Source organism: Lycorma delicatula, chromosome 11 (genome assembly GCF_047948215.1).
Source record: "Lycorma delicatula isolate Av1 chromosome 11, ASM4794821v1, whole genome shotgun sequence".
Classification (NCBI taxonomy): Eukaryota; Metazoa; Arthropoda; class Insecta; order Hemiptera; family Fulgoridae; genus Lycorma; species Lycorma delicatula.
Genome location: NC_134465.1, coordinates 33,071,776 through 33,089,644, shown reverse-complemented (window position 1 = coordinate 33,089,644; position 17,869 = coordinate 33,071,776). Strand labels below are relative to the sequence as shown.

Below are 17,869 nucleotides of genomic sequence, written 5' to 3'. Positions count from 1 at the left end.
TTATTGTTAAAAGTAATATCAACAATTAATTTTATATTTTTAATTACTTATAAATCAAACATTTTAATCATAAATATAAGATTGAATAATGGAGAAAGGCCGTACAAAGCTTATATTTCAGTTTTAAAATATGTTTTATTACACTAAACACTGTGGCTCTAAATAAAACAAAACTATAATATAGTTGCTAGCATAGAATGTAAATATCAATTTTAAGAATGTTATCAATACAGTTCACAACTATGTTATTAGTAACCTTTGTCATTCTTTGTCAATTTTTCTAAATGTCTTTTTAAATCATCTTGTTTTTGAAGTAATAAAGTATTTTCTATTTTACGTCTCTGTTGCGTTTCTATATCTCTAATCACACCCTGATGAAGTCTTTGCTTATCAATAACTTGCTTAATGTGCACATAAGTTATAATTAACACACTACTGACGCAACATGCCCCAAAAGTTATTTTAGATGCTAACGACATTTTTTTTTAAAACTACTTGTTGAATTAAGGTCTAATTAGTTGATAAACTATCTAACCAAAATACTGTACATAACATAACCTGACTGCGATTTTTTCTTTAAGATACCAACACTAGATATTAAAATTGTCACACTAACATTAATATTAATTAATACACATTACTGTTGAGTCACAATTATAACAAGAAATACTATTTTTCTGAATTATTAAAATTGGTGTATTATTGAAATTATAAAAAAACGAATTGTATTAGAAAAAGTGTTTATGCTCTCAAATAAGAGTGCTGTCTAAACGCAAAGTAAACAGATAAAAACTTTTGATACGTAACTATCAGCTGGTCGTTTAAAACAGTGAGTAATTAAGTAAACTAGAAATAACAAATTATTTTGCATTACACCCACTCCGTAAAGTCGTAGTTGAATACTTTTGTGTTTTCAAGATTTATAATACGGTATACAGTGTTTATAAAGTTTTCCTAGTTTTTAATAACTTCTTAGGTTATGAAAGAGCGAAACGTTAATGTTTATCTTTTATTTAAAACATACAAATGGCATGTTTTTTGTTACATGTAAGCGATACTTCTGTTTCGATACCACAGACTAAAATTATTAATAATGTGACTTATTACGATATATTAGTTAAAGTGGGACCAATTAGTTGGACGGTTCTGCAGCGATATAATGGTTTTCTTGAGTTACACGAAACGCTCGTTTCAGACCATAGTGTACCAAAAGATATGTTGCCACCAAAAAAATTAATCGGTAATAAAGATCCGGCATTTGTAGAAGCTCGCCGTTTAGGATTACAAGAATATTTATCTGCAGTTATAAGTTTTCTACAAAAACGAATGCCTAGAGAATTAGTTTTATTTCTTAATTTGCATTTGTATGATATATTATTTCTTTTACAAGATTTTTCTATGTATTTATTTCGAGAAGGAGAATCTTTGTTACTTGCATCTAGAAAATATGAATTCTGCCCATTAACGGTAAGCGTTGTTTTGAATTTTTGATTATAAATAGCATATGAAAGTTTTTATGTAATATGAATCAACTAAATTAATCTTGATATAATCTTATTATATTTGGTAACAGTTCAGGCTTTCTTTATACCTTTCTTTATTTAATAATGAAATACTCTTTATTTTTCATTCAATTGATAAACAACAACAATATTTAATTAATATTCTGAATATTATTGTTCTTAATTCTTTTTTATTAATAGTTTTAAATCTGTTTCAAACCTTCAATGATAATTATAATAATTGTAAGAAATTACTGTAAAGTGCTCTTATTTGTTCACTTCATCTGTGATTGAAACTTCATTGAACAAATAAGAGCATCTTAAAAGTATAAATTTCAGTTTTTGCTTAGATCTCATTTTGAAGTAAATGAAATCACAATATTATGTGTACCTAAGAAAGGAACAGCACATTACTTATATTGTAGTTATCAAATGTGGAATGCTAGTCTGGTAGATTGACTACAATAATCTTTAATAAAAATATTAATATAAATATCTTCTTTTTTTTTCTTCAGTCATTTGACTGGTTTGATGCAGCTCTCCAAGATTCCCTATCTAGTGCTAGTCGTTTCATTTCAGTATACCCTCTACATCCTACATAAATAGTAATATAAATATAATAATTTTTTTTAAATTTCTTTTAACAATATATTTATTTTTTTAATTTTTATAAGGTTTTTGTATTGATAACCAAATGTACGCTTTCATTAAATATCTGTCTAAATAAAACTACATTAAAATTACTGCATTAATTATAAAAATTAGTTGTATGTTCACTTTAGAGCTACAATTTTTCAAATTTATGAATTATATTGTCATATGTATGATGAATATATATTATTTTTTAAATCGATTCTTTCAGGAAACATATTCCTCTGCACTATACAAATTATATTAATCCAATCAACCCAAGTATAGAATTAATAAAATAAAATAGGATAACACCTGCCTTATTCCATAATCCAAGCAAGAGCGCTCTTTCAAGAGTACCTTGCATCATCAGTTGCTCTATATAATTTTTCAAATCGTTTATTTCAAATTACACATTAAAATTAAAAACCCTGAATTATATATGATATTTAAAGTTGTTAAAAACTTTTCCAATTAAATCAGTACAGAAATAAAACTAAATTTTTCATTTTAATAAAATTCATTAAAAATTGTTGTATTGTAGAAGTATGCAGGTATTTAATAAAAATTGCCACAATCGTCTGATTGTGGCAATTTATCAGTTCATCTGACCTGTACCTATAATTTATATAAGAAAAACTATTTTCCTGATTTATTAAAATTAGTATATTTAAAAAAAATAATAAAAACAAATTCTATTAGTTAAAAAGTGTTTATGCTCTCAAATAACAGTGTACTGTCTAAATGCCATAAGTAAACAAAAATATGCACCAGCTTAAATAATATAGCTGAAAGTGGATACTGTCATCCTGTATTAAAAAAAAACTTACAGTTTTAATCCCCATAGTAATTAACTTATATGTACAGAATTGAGATTCTAAGCACAACATTTCTTATTTTAATCTTCCTTTTTCAAAACCCGTTATTGTATTAATAATAATGTTTTGTTTATTATATTTTATAAATTTCTGTTTCAGCTTTATGCAGTCAGTGAACGATTAAAACAGCCATGTCCACCACTTGAAATAATTGATCAGAGGCATGATTTTAGTCATGTATTAGATTTTTGTTCGCAACTTAAAACTTTAAAAATTGAAGGAAGCAATAATGAATTTAAGACTAGTAATATAATACCAAATGACTTATTATTTGAATTAACTGCATTTAAAACAATTGAAACGCTTATACTAATAAATGTTAAATTGTCTAATATATATAACATAAGTTCAGTTAAAGATACTGTTAAGGCTGTATCTGTTAAAAGATGTAATGCTAAATCATTAGCAGATTTACTCTTATGTGATGAATTACATAAATCAACTGACTGTATTACTGAAGAAAAAAAATGGTTCAAATTAATAGAAGCTGACCTAAGCCAAAATGAGATTGAAAGTACCGGTAAGAATTTTTAATTATGTTTTTTAATTGAAGGAATTTACATAGAAATCATCAAACCCACAAAAAATGTACTTAATTTTAATTAAGTACTATGCAGTAATTATCCAAGCTTGTTGCTACGTGTAGGTCCTGAATAAATTTATATTACCAGTAATAGAAAGTTGAAACTTAATCTCACAGTTTGAAATTCTTAGGGGGTTACATGCATTTTTTCTTCATAAGTTTATTGTATTTCAAATTTTACTAGGTTTTATCTTTGTTATTTTCATAAATATATATATTTAAATGTGTATTATTATTAATAGGTCTGTCCCCCATAATAATTTCAGTTATACTTGTGTTATTTAACTTTTAACCTAAAAATTAAAAATACATCTTGTTGACTGACTAATCATTTTTAAGATGATTCTGCTAAGTTTCTTAAACATTTTATAACAGAAGATAAAATATGGATTTACCATTACATGAGACCAGACACTTAGTGGGATCAGATGAGGTACGCCAAGGAAAACGAAAACAGTTCCATTACAAAAAAAGTCAAGGCTATACATTTTTGGCATTATTGTATTGTGGTGCTCTATAGACTAATGGTACTGATTACCTGGAAAAAGGCAGGATCACCAGGGAGTATTGAGTTTCAATATTGGACTGATTGAAGATCAATATTTCAGGCTAATTATCCACACGTAGCCAAAAGAAAGTCTTCTTTCACCATGATAATATGGCTGTAGATACATCTTGGGTTGTTGCTGCAAAACTCTTTATATTAAATCACCAGATTTGGCTCCCAGCGGAATGTTTTCTCTTTCCAAACTTGAAAAAATGGCTAATTGGACAAAAGTTCACTTCAAATAATGAGGTCAGAGCTGAGACAGTCGCTTATTTTGTAGTTTGACATATCGCACATTATACATAGGAAAGTTGTTGGTCTAAATGAATCAAATTCCTAGGTGGCAACATTGAAAAATATTTTTAAATTCTGAAAAATCTTGTGTTTTCTTTTGTCAGATGAAGAACTTTACAAACTATCCATACAATGATTTAGTAATGTACTTAAAAAAACTGATAAATTCATTGCGGCTGTTTCTGTGTAGTTTGCTTATGTGCAGTTACTAAGCAGTCTTTATAGGTTCCAACCATTATCATAGAATAGGGATTCTATAACAGAAAAAATCTCAACCTATTTTATCTTTTTCCTTAAAGTTACTACCAGTCTCATTGTCCAGAAAAAATTACTATACAGCAAGTAGCCAGACTAGAAAGATTTACTGTATTTATGAGTATATAGAAAATACCAGATAACCATGATTAGTATAGAAATTATTAAAAAAATATCTGTCCTGTATTGCAATTATACTATCATTTCCAAGCACAGCAATTTGTGCAGCACAAACAAAAGATGTTACCCCCATTAGTTTATGGATGTATTAATCAATCCAATTACTCAATCCAATTCATACCATGTGATCTGTTACTCTTTAAAAAAATTGAATGGTAAAACAGTTACTAATTAAGTATGTGCTGTATTGATGTAGTTTTTCATTTTCAATAACAAGTTTTGCGTTTTGAAAAAGAATGACTTTCAAGAAACACAACAATTTTTCCTAGCAGTTATATTTTCCTATTATGTCTGAAATAAACATAAAAAATAGTTGAGTCATATTCACACTGAAAGAAAATGTCTTCCTTGATTTATTTTATCTCATTTCCCTGATTTTAAATTTTAAATAAAATTTCATTTTATTTCATTTGCTCATAAATATAATGGTATGTAAAATATCCAGTTACGTTTGAATTTATGAATTGCCTTGAATGTTTGAATTTATGAATTGCCTTGAATTTCATGTCACACTGTGCTTTACAGTTTGACATCTTATACATTTTTTATTTTGTAGCATTTAATTATTTACTTTAAACTATTTTTAGTGTTAATTGATGAAGTTATAGGAAAATTAAGTGAAAATGAGTTTCAGTGTGATAAATATCATTGGTTTTTTTTTTGGTTTTTTTCTGTTGTAGATGAGTTTCTCCAACTTATGCCAAATGTTGAACGCCTTATGATAAGTGAAAATAAAATTACAGACATAAAAGATATGACAGCACTTAAGAAACTAACTCATTTATCATTTTCAGCAAATCTAATTAAGGATATTGAAGATCTTAGTTTGTGCCTAAATAATATAATATATCTTGATTTATCACAAAATCAGTTATCATCATTAAAAGGTTTTTCAAATTTAAAAAGTTTAGAAGGTTTAGATTTAAGCTCAAATTTAATTATTGATTTAAGTGAAATAAAATATATTAATGTTTTACCATCTATAGATTACTTAAATTTAACAGGTAATCCTGTTACAACTGTTATAGATTATAGAGTTAAAGTTTTAGAACAGTTTGGAATGCGTGCTTCGTATATATGCCTTGACAATGAAAAACCAACACAAAAAGAATTAGATACAGTCTCTGTTCTGCAAGCACTTAGAATAGTTAAAGAAGGTCGTACTCCAATGTTTAATATTGTTCCACCATTACCAAATTCATTACCGTGAAATTAATTTAAACTGATTATTGTACAATTATATTATTTTTATTCTATTACAGTTTGGTCACTTTTTATGTGATAGTTGCATTACTGATACATTCATATTAATTGTGATTACATCTTTTCTACTTTTGGGTTAAAATTAAAATATACATTAATTAACAGTCATTAGATTATAATTAACTAATATTTATTGGATTATTTTATTTGACCATAAAGCTAGCTTATCAAGAGCTATATGAAAGTAAAAAAAAAAGGTTCGGACAGTGTAACTGTCCCTTTTATGTGATGTTCAGTACTTTAACCATAGATATAAAAAAAAGGAAGATTGTCAATTTATTTTAGATTTAATTTTAGTTGTGATGGTAATAAATGATTTATTTATATTTTGATTATGGTAATGTATTATAATTATACTTAATGTAATATTATATATACTTTCCCTGAGGTATTCATTTGTGTTCCTAAAGGTTTTACCATATTTTATTAATCAGTAACATATAAACCAACCCATTCATTTTTAAATATTTTGATTACTAAGTATTTATTTACACTATATGTTTTTATTTTATTTTTTAAGATTTTTAAAAATCTTAATCTCTATTTTTAACAAAAATAGTTTATTGTTTGTTGGTATTTAAAAATATATCTAAATTTATTGAATCTGCTATTCAAATCATATTTAATGTCTATCTAACATGAATAAACTAAAACTTCTAGACATATATTTTTTAATTAAAAACAAAATAATATAAAGAAAAAATTTGTTTAAATGGTTATTCCCAAACACCAGTTGGACAAATGTAAACAAACATTAGAGATCATACATTAGAGATCCAGATACAAGAAAAATGTAATATTTGAAAATGAGTTGGTTAGACTTCATCTGGTATTAGGAAATTAATCAACAAATGGTTCCTTATATTTTTGAGATAATACTTGAAAAACTACATAACTTATTTTAAAGATCATTAGACAGCAGAGAATTTAATTTAACTAACAGTGCATGTGATATTGGTCGGCTCAAACATGTTAATAGTAAAATAATTGAAGAAAGATTGTTTTAAATGTATATGTTTTTATTTTTCTTGATCTTTATTCACTTAATTGATTTGATGCAATGTTCCAATCCCGTATAATATTTTAATTCCTATTGTAGTCTTTCGATGTTAAAATAGTAAACAGTTCCTTAAAAAATTTAATTACTTCTTACGAAACAGATTTGTAAATGTAACACATGTAATGTTACTTGATAGTTCATTAAAAAAAAAAAAAAAAATCATCAATACATTGGTAATTAATGTGTAGACCTTTTATTTACTTTTGTTTTAAAATATTTTATTTGTATCATATTAATGAATCTTTATTTTAAATGCGATTTTTATTCCTTAACATATTTATAGATGGATTATCAGTCAACACTTATATCATTCGTATTGCAATCAATGGTGTTTACTAAAATCAAATAAATGGCATGAACTTATTTTTACATACAAAGTTTATTCCAAAAGTATGTATACACAGACTTAAATTTCAATGTCTATTGAACTCATTTGAAATTAAAAGATACCTCCTGAAATGTTTTCCTGTTGATTGTAACAATATTAGAAGTTTTCTTATGTTATTGATTACAATTTTTTTTTAATTTATTTCTACAGTCGTGAATTGATGATACTTCAATTTCAACAAAGGAAAGAAGTAGAATCACTCAGAGATGATGGAGGTGGATTTGGATGTGGAGCAGGGAAGATGTGGTGGTCGTGTAGGAATGTTTTTCTCTACCAGAAAAAAATGTTGATTAAAAGTTTCACCTATTTTTGAAGCTTGTACTTTTGGAAAAGGTGTAACTAATATTTGTCCTGAGTTAAAATACTTCATATATAATGTACTTGCTGTTGAAAAAAAAAATGTTAATTGTTATTCTTGCCCTGGATCTAATCATATCTGCTTCTTTGGACAAGGAGGATAATTTATGCACAGTTCTTCACATTGCCATTTTGCATTTCATTCAAGTGTGTAGGTGCTTCCTAGGTGCTTTTCTCCACAGACAAGTGTGTAAGTGCTATTTCTATTTTGGGTAAATGCTTGTGTTAAAATGCTATGAACTCAATTTTTATCCTAGCCCATTTTTCTGCAATTACTATAATATTCAATGTATAATCTTTCACAGTCACACTGTTCCAGACTTTGATCATTTGTTGATTAAATCAATAAAATTAGCCTTACAGAATAAGGACATTCTTTGAACATTTTCTCAGCTCTGTTTGAAACTTTATGTTTCTGAAGAACCACATTTTTTTATAAAGCATCTCCATAAACTTCAGAAAAGAATGAAATGTATCAGAGGCATATTTACAGAGTTACACAAAACTTAACAGCATACCATTGTTTGATAATTAAATGAACATATGTAAGAAACAGCACCAACTCGTGACAGACTTAAACAGTCCAGTAGAAACAGCTAGTATACCAACTATATTCCCTATTATACCCAGTACACTTAATACATCAATGAGGTACTGCATTGCCAAATCATTCATAGGAAATCTTTTTTTGAAACAAATCACGTATGTATGTGAATGATGTACTACATGATTCTTCCAAAATAATTCTATCAACCAAAATAAATCCTAAGAATACTTATTCTTGAATATGTTTTCATTTTCTCATTTGTTGTTATAAATCTCATAATTGTTTTATTAACATATATTTATATTATTGTGTATGAGATATGAGACAACCGTAACAGTTCCTGCAGTACAGGTGCTAATTAACTTGGTTTCTCTGAGATTAATGATCATTTTATAACTAGTCCTTGCGGTGGGCTGAATTTCATCTGAAGTTTGGTAAACTTTGCAAATTAATTGCAAAATGTATTAGTAAAGAAATTAATGGAAAATCACTTCACTTCTCACATTTATAAGCCTGGTATTAGAAGTTTATTCTTATGAGGGTTTTTCCTATTTTTGGAATGATTTTTATGTTTTATGACGGGTCATCTACAATTATTTATTTTCTTTAATATATATTTATTATTTAACATAATCATAAGTAATGTTAACAGTTATTTCAAATATGGGTCATTTGTATACTAGAAGAATGAAAATATTTTGTTTGTAATCAAATCTCAGTTACCATTAAAAGTTTGTTTTTATGATGACAGAATCTTAATTATTTATTGAATAAATTTTATGTACTGTGAGGCTTGCTTCAGTAGGCAGCACAATTATAGCATGAGAAAGGAAGATTGGTCAGTACTTAGTATTGCATTATGAATGAAGCAGTAGAGTAGAAAGTAACTCACAAATTTACTGTCAAACCATATATTCCTTATTTGCTTTTGTTAACTGAATTGTACAGTTCAGTGACCTTGTGTAGATGTGGTTTCAGTTAATTGTGGTTTGGATTCTGATTGCTGGTGCATTTTTGTTATGTTTTGTTTTACTATTACATATGTTTGTTTGTTTTTATTCTGTGTAAAATATTAATTATGTTGAAATATTAACTCTGATAATAGCATTCTTTCAAATTATTTGTGACTTATTCAAAATGAGTCAACATAAATTTCCTAAAATAGCCAATGCAATTAAAAACCTTTGCAGTTTTTTTTTTGAGGGGGAAGGAAAAATTGTTTAAAAATTTAACTGAATGCATTGAAAAGATTGCATGATTGGAAAATGAATGCAAAAAACAAAATGAAACAAAAATTTAAGTAGGAAAGATGACAGATAGAATTTCCAATAAGATAGTGGCAAATGGATCCCTTTTGTGACAAAAATGTTAAGAAACTCAAACAACAAAGAAACAGCTTTTTTTTAAAATCATTACTAGTTTGTTTTTTCTCCTGATTTGATACCACTTTAAGTAATATTCATTGTATTTAATTCATTATAGATACTTAATTGAAACAATTCACAAAAGAGTACAACTCAAGAAAGTCTAATTCAATTGATAAATAAAATTACTATTTATACAACACTATACTATGTGCAATTTATTATTATTATTATTATTATTTCCATTGTTACATTTTATTGAAAATATATTTTCTCTTGTATCAAAATATTACAGTACTGCTGTATAAAAGGTTAATTGGTTTTGTTCAAGAAATTGTAAATATCTATTTAATATTTATTAACATCTTAGCTCTTTAATTATTGCATCCTTTTAACTATTTCATATCCTGTTATCTTTTATCTTAATGTAAATTCCAAATACTGTTAACTGGAAAATTACATTTTTTTACTTTTATTGCTCAGAATATACTTATTTCATATACCTTTTTGATTTCACTCCAAAATTGTAATTTGATTCAAGTGGAAATTGCAGTTTAAAATTTGGGATATCATCCAATAATCACACCATTCTTATCACCTAAAATGTACATTGGTGTAGCTTGAAATTAATATTAAATGTGCATTAAGGCATCATGCTTTGTCATATCTATTCTTAATGAAACTAACAAAATTATTTGTTTGGCCCTTATTTACCTTGTATCCCAAAACTTGGATGTATAGAATTTCAAAAATAATTCTGGTGCACTGTTTTCCTTTTAGTCAAAAAACAGTTAACCTTTATAATAAAATGAATCACTCGAAGAAAATAGTGAACAAGAGTAATAATTAATCTCATAAAATGTTTTAATAACTTTTACTTAAACTACTATTTTATTTCTGGTTTTCATTATTTGAAATGGAATTACCACTAGTTGCTATATTGTAATTCATATTACAATATATATATTCCAGTTTTATTATTAAGTATCTGTTCCATTGGTGTACCAAACAGCACCATTTTGCTAATATATTTGTTGCATTAATACAGTGGTTTCCAAGCTTTCCTACATGGAGCCTATGCATCTGTGGTAGTTGAGAATAAATTGAGATTTTATGTTAAATTTCAATATTTGTAACTTCCATTACATGGTAATTGCAAAATTGTTCAGTTTATCTCTACTTTATATTCCCTCACTATTTATCTCTTCCCCATTACACCACTACTTAATGCCATTAACTTCTTAAGACAACATAATTCACGCGAATTAAAAATACAACTAATCATCCCAAACCAGCCAAATGTGTAAATTACAGAATTATAAAAATTTAATTTTTGTTTGTATTTTTGGGTTATTAACACTAAACAATAATTAAAAGTAACCTTTTCTAAAATAATTATTAGTTATTGCTATTTTTATAATAAATGTATTATACGTTTATCTGTATAAATTATATGTAGGCTTCAGAATAGTTTGTAATTTGTTGTATTAAATTTTGTTGGTGAACAGCAATGATCATTAAACATGAATTGAGCTCAGATTGTTTGTTCCAGTATTTAACATTTTTTGACCTTATTGTGTGTCTTTTTTCATGTAGTTGATATTGCCTGACACACAAAGAGAAAGCCTCAGTGTTTTAATATGCTGAATCAGTTATGATGTTTCAGCAATGTAGTATATACGAGGCATATTCATAAAGTAAGGTTTGTTGGCTTATATTTAAATATTAGCAGGTCTGAACACAGTTGTTTATGAAGCCACTGCAGTTGTTTTGATTCAGCAGTCATTTGCCTGCCGGTGAATGCAGATAACTATGTCCACGACAATCATTTTTCATGCCAGTTGTGAAGTGCGCGCTGTGATTCAATTTTTGTGTGCAAAAGGATCTTCAGCTGCTGAAACTCATCAAGAGTTGTGCCTAGTGTATGGACCTAAAGTAATAAGTGAAGGAAAGGTTAGACAATGGTGTAGAGACTTTAAAAATGGCTGCACAAATGTTCATGACAAAGAGCAGAGTGGCAGCCCCAGTATTCAGACCAACAAAATCGTTGAACAAGTGAACTAAAAACTGCAATGTGATCGGCGATTGATGATTAGTGCTCTGGCTGATGAATTTCCACATGTTGGATGCACCTCTATCTATGCGATTGTCATAGAAAAGCATGGATACCACAAATTATGTGCAAACTGGGTAAAATGCTCACCGACCACCACAAAGAGCAAAGAATGTGCAGTGGATGACTGTTTTTGGACTGCTATCAACAAGATGGAGATGATTTGTTTTCCCGCATAGTTACAGGCGATGAGACGTGGATATCCTACATCAACACAGAATTGAAACAACACTCAATGCAGTGGCACCATTCAAGTTTTTCAAAACTGAAAAAGTCTAAGTTTAAGCAACTTCCGTACTAGAGTCAAAAAATGTTGCTACCATTTTTTGGGACGAAAGGGAGTCATTTTGGTTGATTTCATGGAATATATTACAGCTAATGTGAATTGCGAAACGCTTACTAAATTGAGATGTGTGATCCAAAATCGATGACATGGGAAACTGTTGTCTGGTGTAATCCAGCTTCACTACAACATGTCCTCACACCGCTGCCTTAACCAAGAAGATTTAAGATTTTCATTGGGAACTTTTTGTGTAGTCCATGTAGTCCCGAACTTGCATCTAGCAACCACCTCCTCTTCTTGCATTTGAAAAAGTGGCTTGGACAATGGTTTGAAAATGACGAGGAACTCAAGACTGCTGTTGTCAACTGGTTCAATTCTCAGGCGGCGAACTTCTATGCAGAGGGGTTAAAGAAACTGGTGCAGCATTATGAAAAATGCTTAGACCTGAATGGCGATTATGTGGAAAAGTGAAGTAGACATGTGGAAAACTAAAACTGTAAGTAGAAACCTTTTCCAACTAGTTAATTTTTTTTTAATGACCAAACAGCCCTTACTTTGAATATGCCTCATAGATGCGATATTAACTTTGGCTCTTATTTCATAATTAAACTAATCATTCTGTTATCTTACCATCCTAATATATTACTTTTACACTCCCTCCTCTAACATTTCTTATCTCAGAGTAATATAAGGGATTATTGGGGACTGAAATACATTAGAATGAGCATAAAATGGTAACTTTTTTTTTTTTTTTTTGTCTTCAGTCATTTGACTGGTTTGATGCAGCTCTCCAAGATTCCCTATCTAGTGCTAGTCGTTTCATTTCAGTATACCCTCTACATCCTACATCCCCAACAATTTGTTTTACATACTCCAAACGTGGCCTGCCTACACAATTTTTCCCTTCTACCTGTCCTTCCAATATTAAAGCGACTATTCCAGGATGCCTTAGTATGTGGCCTATAAGTCTGTCTCTTCTTTTAACTATATTCTTCCAAATGCTTCTTTCTTCATCTATTTGCCGCAATACCTCTTCATTTGTCACTTTATCCACCCATCTGATTTTTAACATTCTCCTATAGCACCACATTTCAAAAGCTTCTAATCTTTTCTTCTCAGATACTCCGATTGTCCAAGTTTCACTTCCATATAAAGCGACACTCCAAACATACACTTTCAAAAATCTTTTCCTGAGATTTAAATTAATTTTTGATGTAAACAAATTATATTTCTTACTGAAGGCTCGTTTAGCTTGTGCTATTCGGCATTTTATATCGCTCCTGCTTCGTCCATCTTTAGTAATTTTACTTCCCAAATAACAAAATTCTTCTACCTCCATAATCTTTTCTCCTCCTATTTTCACATTCAGCGGTCCATCTTTGTTATTTCTACTACATTTCATTACTTTTGTTTTGTTCTTGTTTATTTTCATGCGATAGTTCTTGCGTAGGACTTCATCTATGCCGTTCATTGTTTCTTCTAAATCCTTTTTACTCTCGGCTAGAATTACTATATCATCAGCAAATCGTAGCATCTTTATCTTTTCACCTTGTACTGTTACTCCGAATCTAAATTGTTCTTTAACATCATTAACTGCTAGTTCCATGTAAAGATTAAAAAGTAACGGAGATAGGGAACATCCTTGTCGGACTCCCTTTCTTATTAGGGCTTCTTTCTTATGTTCTTCAATTGTTATTGTTGCTGTTTGGTTCCTGTACATGTTAGCAATTGTTCTTCTATCTCTGTATTTGAACCCTAATTTTTTTAAAATGCTGAACATTTTATTCCAATCTACGTTATCGAAAGCCTTTTCTAGGTCTATAAACGCCAAGTATGTTGGTTTGTTTTTCTTTAATCTTCCTTCTACTATTAATCTGAGGCCTAAAATTTCTTCCCTTGTCCCTATACTTTTCCTGAAACCAAATTGGTCTTCTCCTAACACTTCTTCCACTCTCCTCTCAATTCTTCTGTATAAAATTTTAGTTAAGATTTTTGATGCATGACTAGTTAAACTAATTGTTCTGTATTCTTCACATTTATCTGCCCCTGCTTTCTTTGGTATCATAACTATAACACTTTTTTTGAAGTCTGACGGAAATTCCCCTTTTTCATAAATATTACACACCAGTTCGTATAATCTATCAATCGCTTCCTCACCTGCACTGCGCAGTAATTCTACAGGTATTCCGTCTATTCCAGGAGCCTTTCTGCCATTTAAATCTTTTAATGCTCTCTTAAATTCAGATCTCAGTATTGTTTCTCCCATTTCATCCTCCTCAACTTCCTCTTCTTCCTCTATAACACCATTTTCTAATTCATTTCCTCCGTATAACTCTTCAATATATTCCACCCATCTATCGACTTTACCTTTCGTATTATATATTGGTGTACCATCTTTGTTTAACACATTATTAGATTTTAATTTATGTACCCCAAAATTTTCCTTAACTTTCCTGTATGCTCCGTCAATTTTACCAATGTTCATTTCTCTTTCCACTTCTGAACACTTTTCTTTAATCCACTCTTCTTTCGCCAGTTTGCATTTCCTATTTATAGCATTTCTTAATTGCCGATAGTTCCTTTTACTTTCTTCATCATTAGCATTCTTATATTTTCTACGTTCATCCATCAGCTGTAATATATCGTCTGAAACCCAAGGTTTTCTACCAGTTCTCTTTATTCCGCCTAAGTTTGCTTCTGCTGATTTAAGAATTTCCTTTTTAACATTCTCCCATTCTTCTTCTACATTTTCTACCATATCTTTTTTACTCAGACCTCTTGCGATGTCCTCCTCAAAAATCTTCTTTACCTCCTCTTCCTCAAGCTTCTCTAAATTCCACCGATTCATCCGACAACTTTTCTTCAGGTTTTTAAACCCCAATCTACATTTCATTATCACCAAATTATGGTCGCTATCAATGTCTGCTCCAGGGTAAGTTTTGCAGTCAACGAGTTGATTTCTAAATCTTTGCTTAACCATGATATAATCTATCTGATACCTTCCAGTATCGCCTGGCTTTTTCCAAGTGTATATTCTTCTATTATGATTTTTAAATTGGGTGTTGGCAATTACTAAATTATACTTCGTGCAAAACTCTATAAGTCGGTCCCCTCTTTCATTCCTTTTGCCCAGCCCGTATTCACCCACTATATTTCCTTCCTTGGCTTTTCCAATGCTTGCATTCCAATCTCCAACTATTATTAAATTTTCATCTCCTTTTACGTGTTTAATTGCTTCATCAATCTCTTCGTATACACACTCTACCACATCATCATCATGGCCGCTTGTAGGCATATATACGTTAACAATCGTTATCAGTTTAGGTTTTGATTTTATCCTTATTACAATGATTCTATCGCTATGCATTTTGAAATACTCTACTCTCTTCATTTGCTCATTGCGAAACCTACTACTGCCTGCCCATTATTTGAAGCTGAGTTAATTATTCTAAAATCACCTGACCAAAAGTCATTTTTCTCTTCCCACTGAACCTTGCTAATTCCTACTACATCTACATTTATCCTATCCATTTTTTTTTTTAAAGGAAGAGTTTTAAGGCAGGTGTCTAAGCACTGTATTGAAGCATACAATCAAGGATTTCAGTCTATTGGGTTGGGTTTTCCTCAAGGATCTCTCCCTTTCCAACACAGGTAACTGTGCACAACAAAGCGTAGAATAGATTAGCTTGGAGATGTAACTTGACTATGATCTCACTCTGTCATTGACTACCCTGTATTTTTCATTCAGAATATACAACTGACCAAAGTTCAGTTACAAAGTTTTGATGTTTTGCACAGTTATGGTACATAGGTATTGGCCTATCTGGGTGTGGATTGTTTATGGAACTGATGTACAAACGAATATAGAATGGGGATAGGAATATTTTGATGTATTTTTTTCTATAAATGCATGGTGTAGTAAAAATGTGAAACTTGTGATCATAAAAAATATTTTCAGCTATATTTCAAAAGTTATCTGATCCTAAATTGCTGGAAAAATGTTTCAAAGGTAGGACTCAAAATCCTAATGAGTCTGTAAACAACATTGTCTAGGTGTTATTGACAAAAACAGACATTTGCTACCCTTGTAACATTATATTTCAGTGTTTATGATAAGGTCTCTTCCCTCAATGATGGAGATATAAGAAAAAATGCAAGCTACCTCATCATCATCATGGGCGCTTGTAGGCATATAAACGTTAACAACCGTTGTCGGTTTAGGTTTTGATTTTATCCTTATTACAATGATTCTATCGCTATGCGTTTTGAAATACTCCACTCTCCTCCCTATCTTCTTGTTCATCACGAAACCTACTCCTGCCTGCCCATTATTTGACGCTGAGTTAATTACTCTAAAATCACCTGACCAAAAGTCGCCTTCCTCTTCCCACCGAACCTCACTAATTCCTACTATATCCACATTCACCCTATCCATTTCCCTTTTTAAATTTTCTAGCCTACCAACCTTTTTTAAGCTTCTAACATTCCACGCTCCGACTCGTAGAATGTTATTTTTTAATTTTCTGGTGACCCCTTCCTTAGTAGTCCCCACCCGGAGATCCGAACGGGGGACTATTTTACCTCCGGAATATTTTACCAAGGAAGGCGCCTCCATTGTTGCTATGTGAAAATGCAGAGAGCCACATTTTCTTGGAAAAAAAGCAGCTGTAGTTTTCCATTGCTTTCAGCTGCGCAGTACTCAGAGGACTGAGTGACGTTGATACGGCCGTTTAAGTCATTGTGACTCACGCCCCTAACAACTACTGAAAGAGCTGCTGCCCTCTTTCAGGAATCATTCCTTAGTCTGGCTCTCAACAGATACCTCTCCGATATGGTTGCACCTTCGGTCCAGCTACTCTGTATCCCTGAGCACTCAAGCCCCCTCACCAACGGCAAGGTCTCATGATTCATAGAGGAGGAAAAAAAAAAAGGAGGAAAAATGGTAACTAGCAAATACATTTCTTTAAATTAAGGCTTTTATTATTGTGTTCTTCACACAGTATATGAATGCTATTTCAAAACTAGCTTGATAGGCTGCTAAAAAATCTAGAGGTCACAGCAACACAATGAATGTTCAGTAATACCAGCATTTTATGGTCTTGTGACATGCCCATCTGCCATTCACTCTGTTCATTACTGATAAAACAGTAGTTGATGCAACATATTTGTTGTTCATACTATTGAGGTGCATCACATGATTTGTTTTTCAAAGCAAAAGGACAGCATAGCCAAGATTCATCTATAATTGTTATATTTGTGATAATGTTAGCAATGGAAATTCAGAGAGGAGCTCATAGATATATGTGAAAAGATGATTAAAAGAACATGGTCATGATCATGAAGGACAAAGCAGAGGTTGCAAAAGGATTTATTCTGTAATTTTAAGTGGAGTATTTAACTGTCCCTCTGTGGAACACAAAGTTGATGCCAAGTTCAGACTCCAAGATGAAGATCCGGATGGCTAACTTAGTACTTCAAAAGTAATGAATAAATGGTTGAGTGTCCTGATATTAGAATTCATTATGAAAATCTGGTGGATCAGAAAAGTTGGTGTCATTATATGATAAGTGCTAAGAAAATGTAATTTGGGAATTCAGTTAATTTATGTATATCATCATTTTTTAA

General features: G+C 30.1%; 1 protein-coding gene across 1 annotated transcript; it reads left to right on the top strand.

The window, feature by feature from the left end:
* The first annotated feature begins 836 nt into the window (after nucleotides 1–836).
* LOC142332607 (nischarin) lies at nucleotides 837–8,873 on the top strand. The gene is made up of 3 exons (XM_075379143.1): nucleotides 837–1,467; nucleotides 3,110–3,530; nucleotides 5,550–8,873. Exons 1-3 carry the CDS (start codon nucleotides 1,027–1,029, stop codon nucleotides 6,077–6,079), a joined length of 1,392 nt encoding a protein of 463 aa, XP_075235258.1. The 5' UTR covers nucleotides 837–1,026; the 3' UTR covers nucleotides 6,080–8,873.
* Nucleotides 8,874–17,869: the final 8,996 nt, after the last annotated feature.

What these genes read in the sequence shown, in the direction of transcription:
- LOC142332607 (XM_075379143.1), top strand. Translation starts at nt 1,027, where the DNA reads ATGGCATGTTTTTTGTTACATGTAAGCGATACTTCTGTTTCGATACCA. An exon ending in ATGAATTCTGCCCATTAACG is followed by an intron (nt 1,468 to 3,109) that starts GTAAGCGTTGTT and finishes TTTCTGTTTCAG; the next exon opens with CTTTATGCAGTCAGTGAACG. An exon ending in AAATGAGATTGAAAGTACCG is followed by an intron (nt 3,531 to 5,549) that starts GTAAGAATTTTT and finishes TTTCTGTTGTAG; the next exon opens with ATGAGTTTCTCCAACTTATG.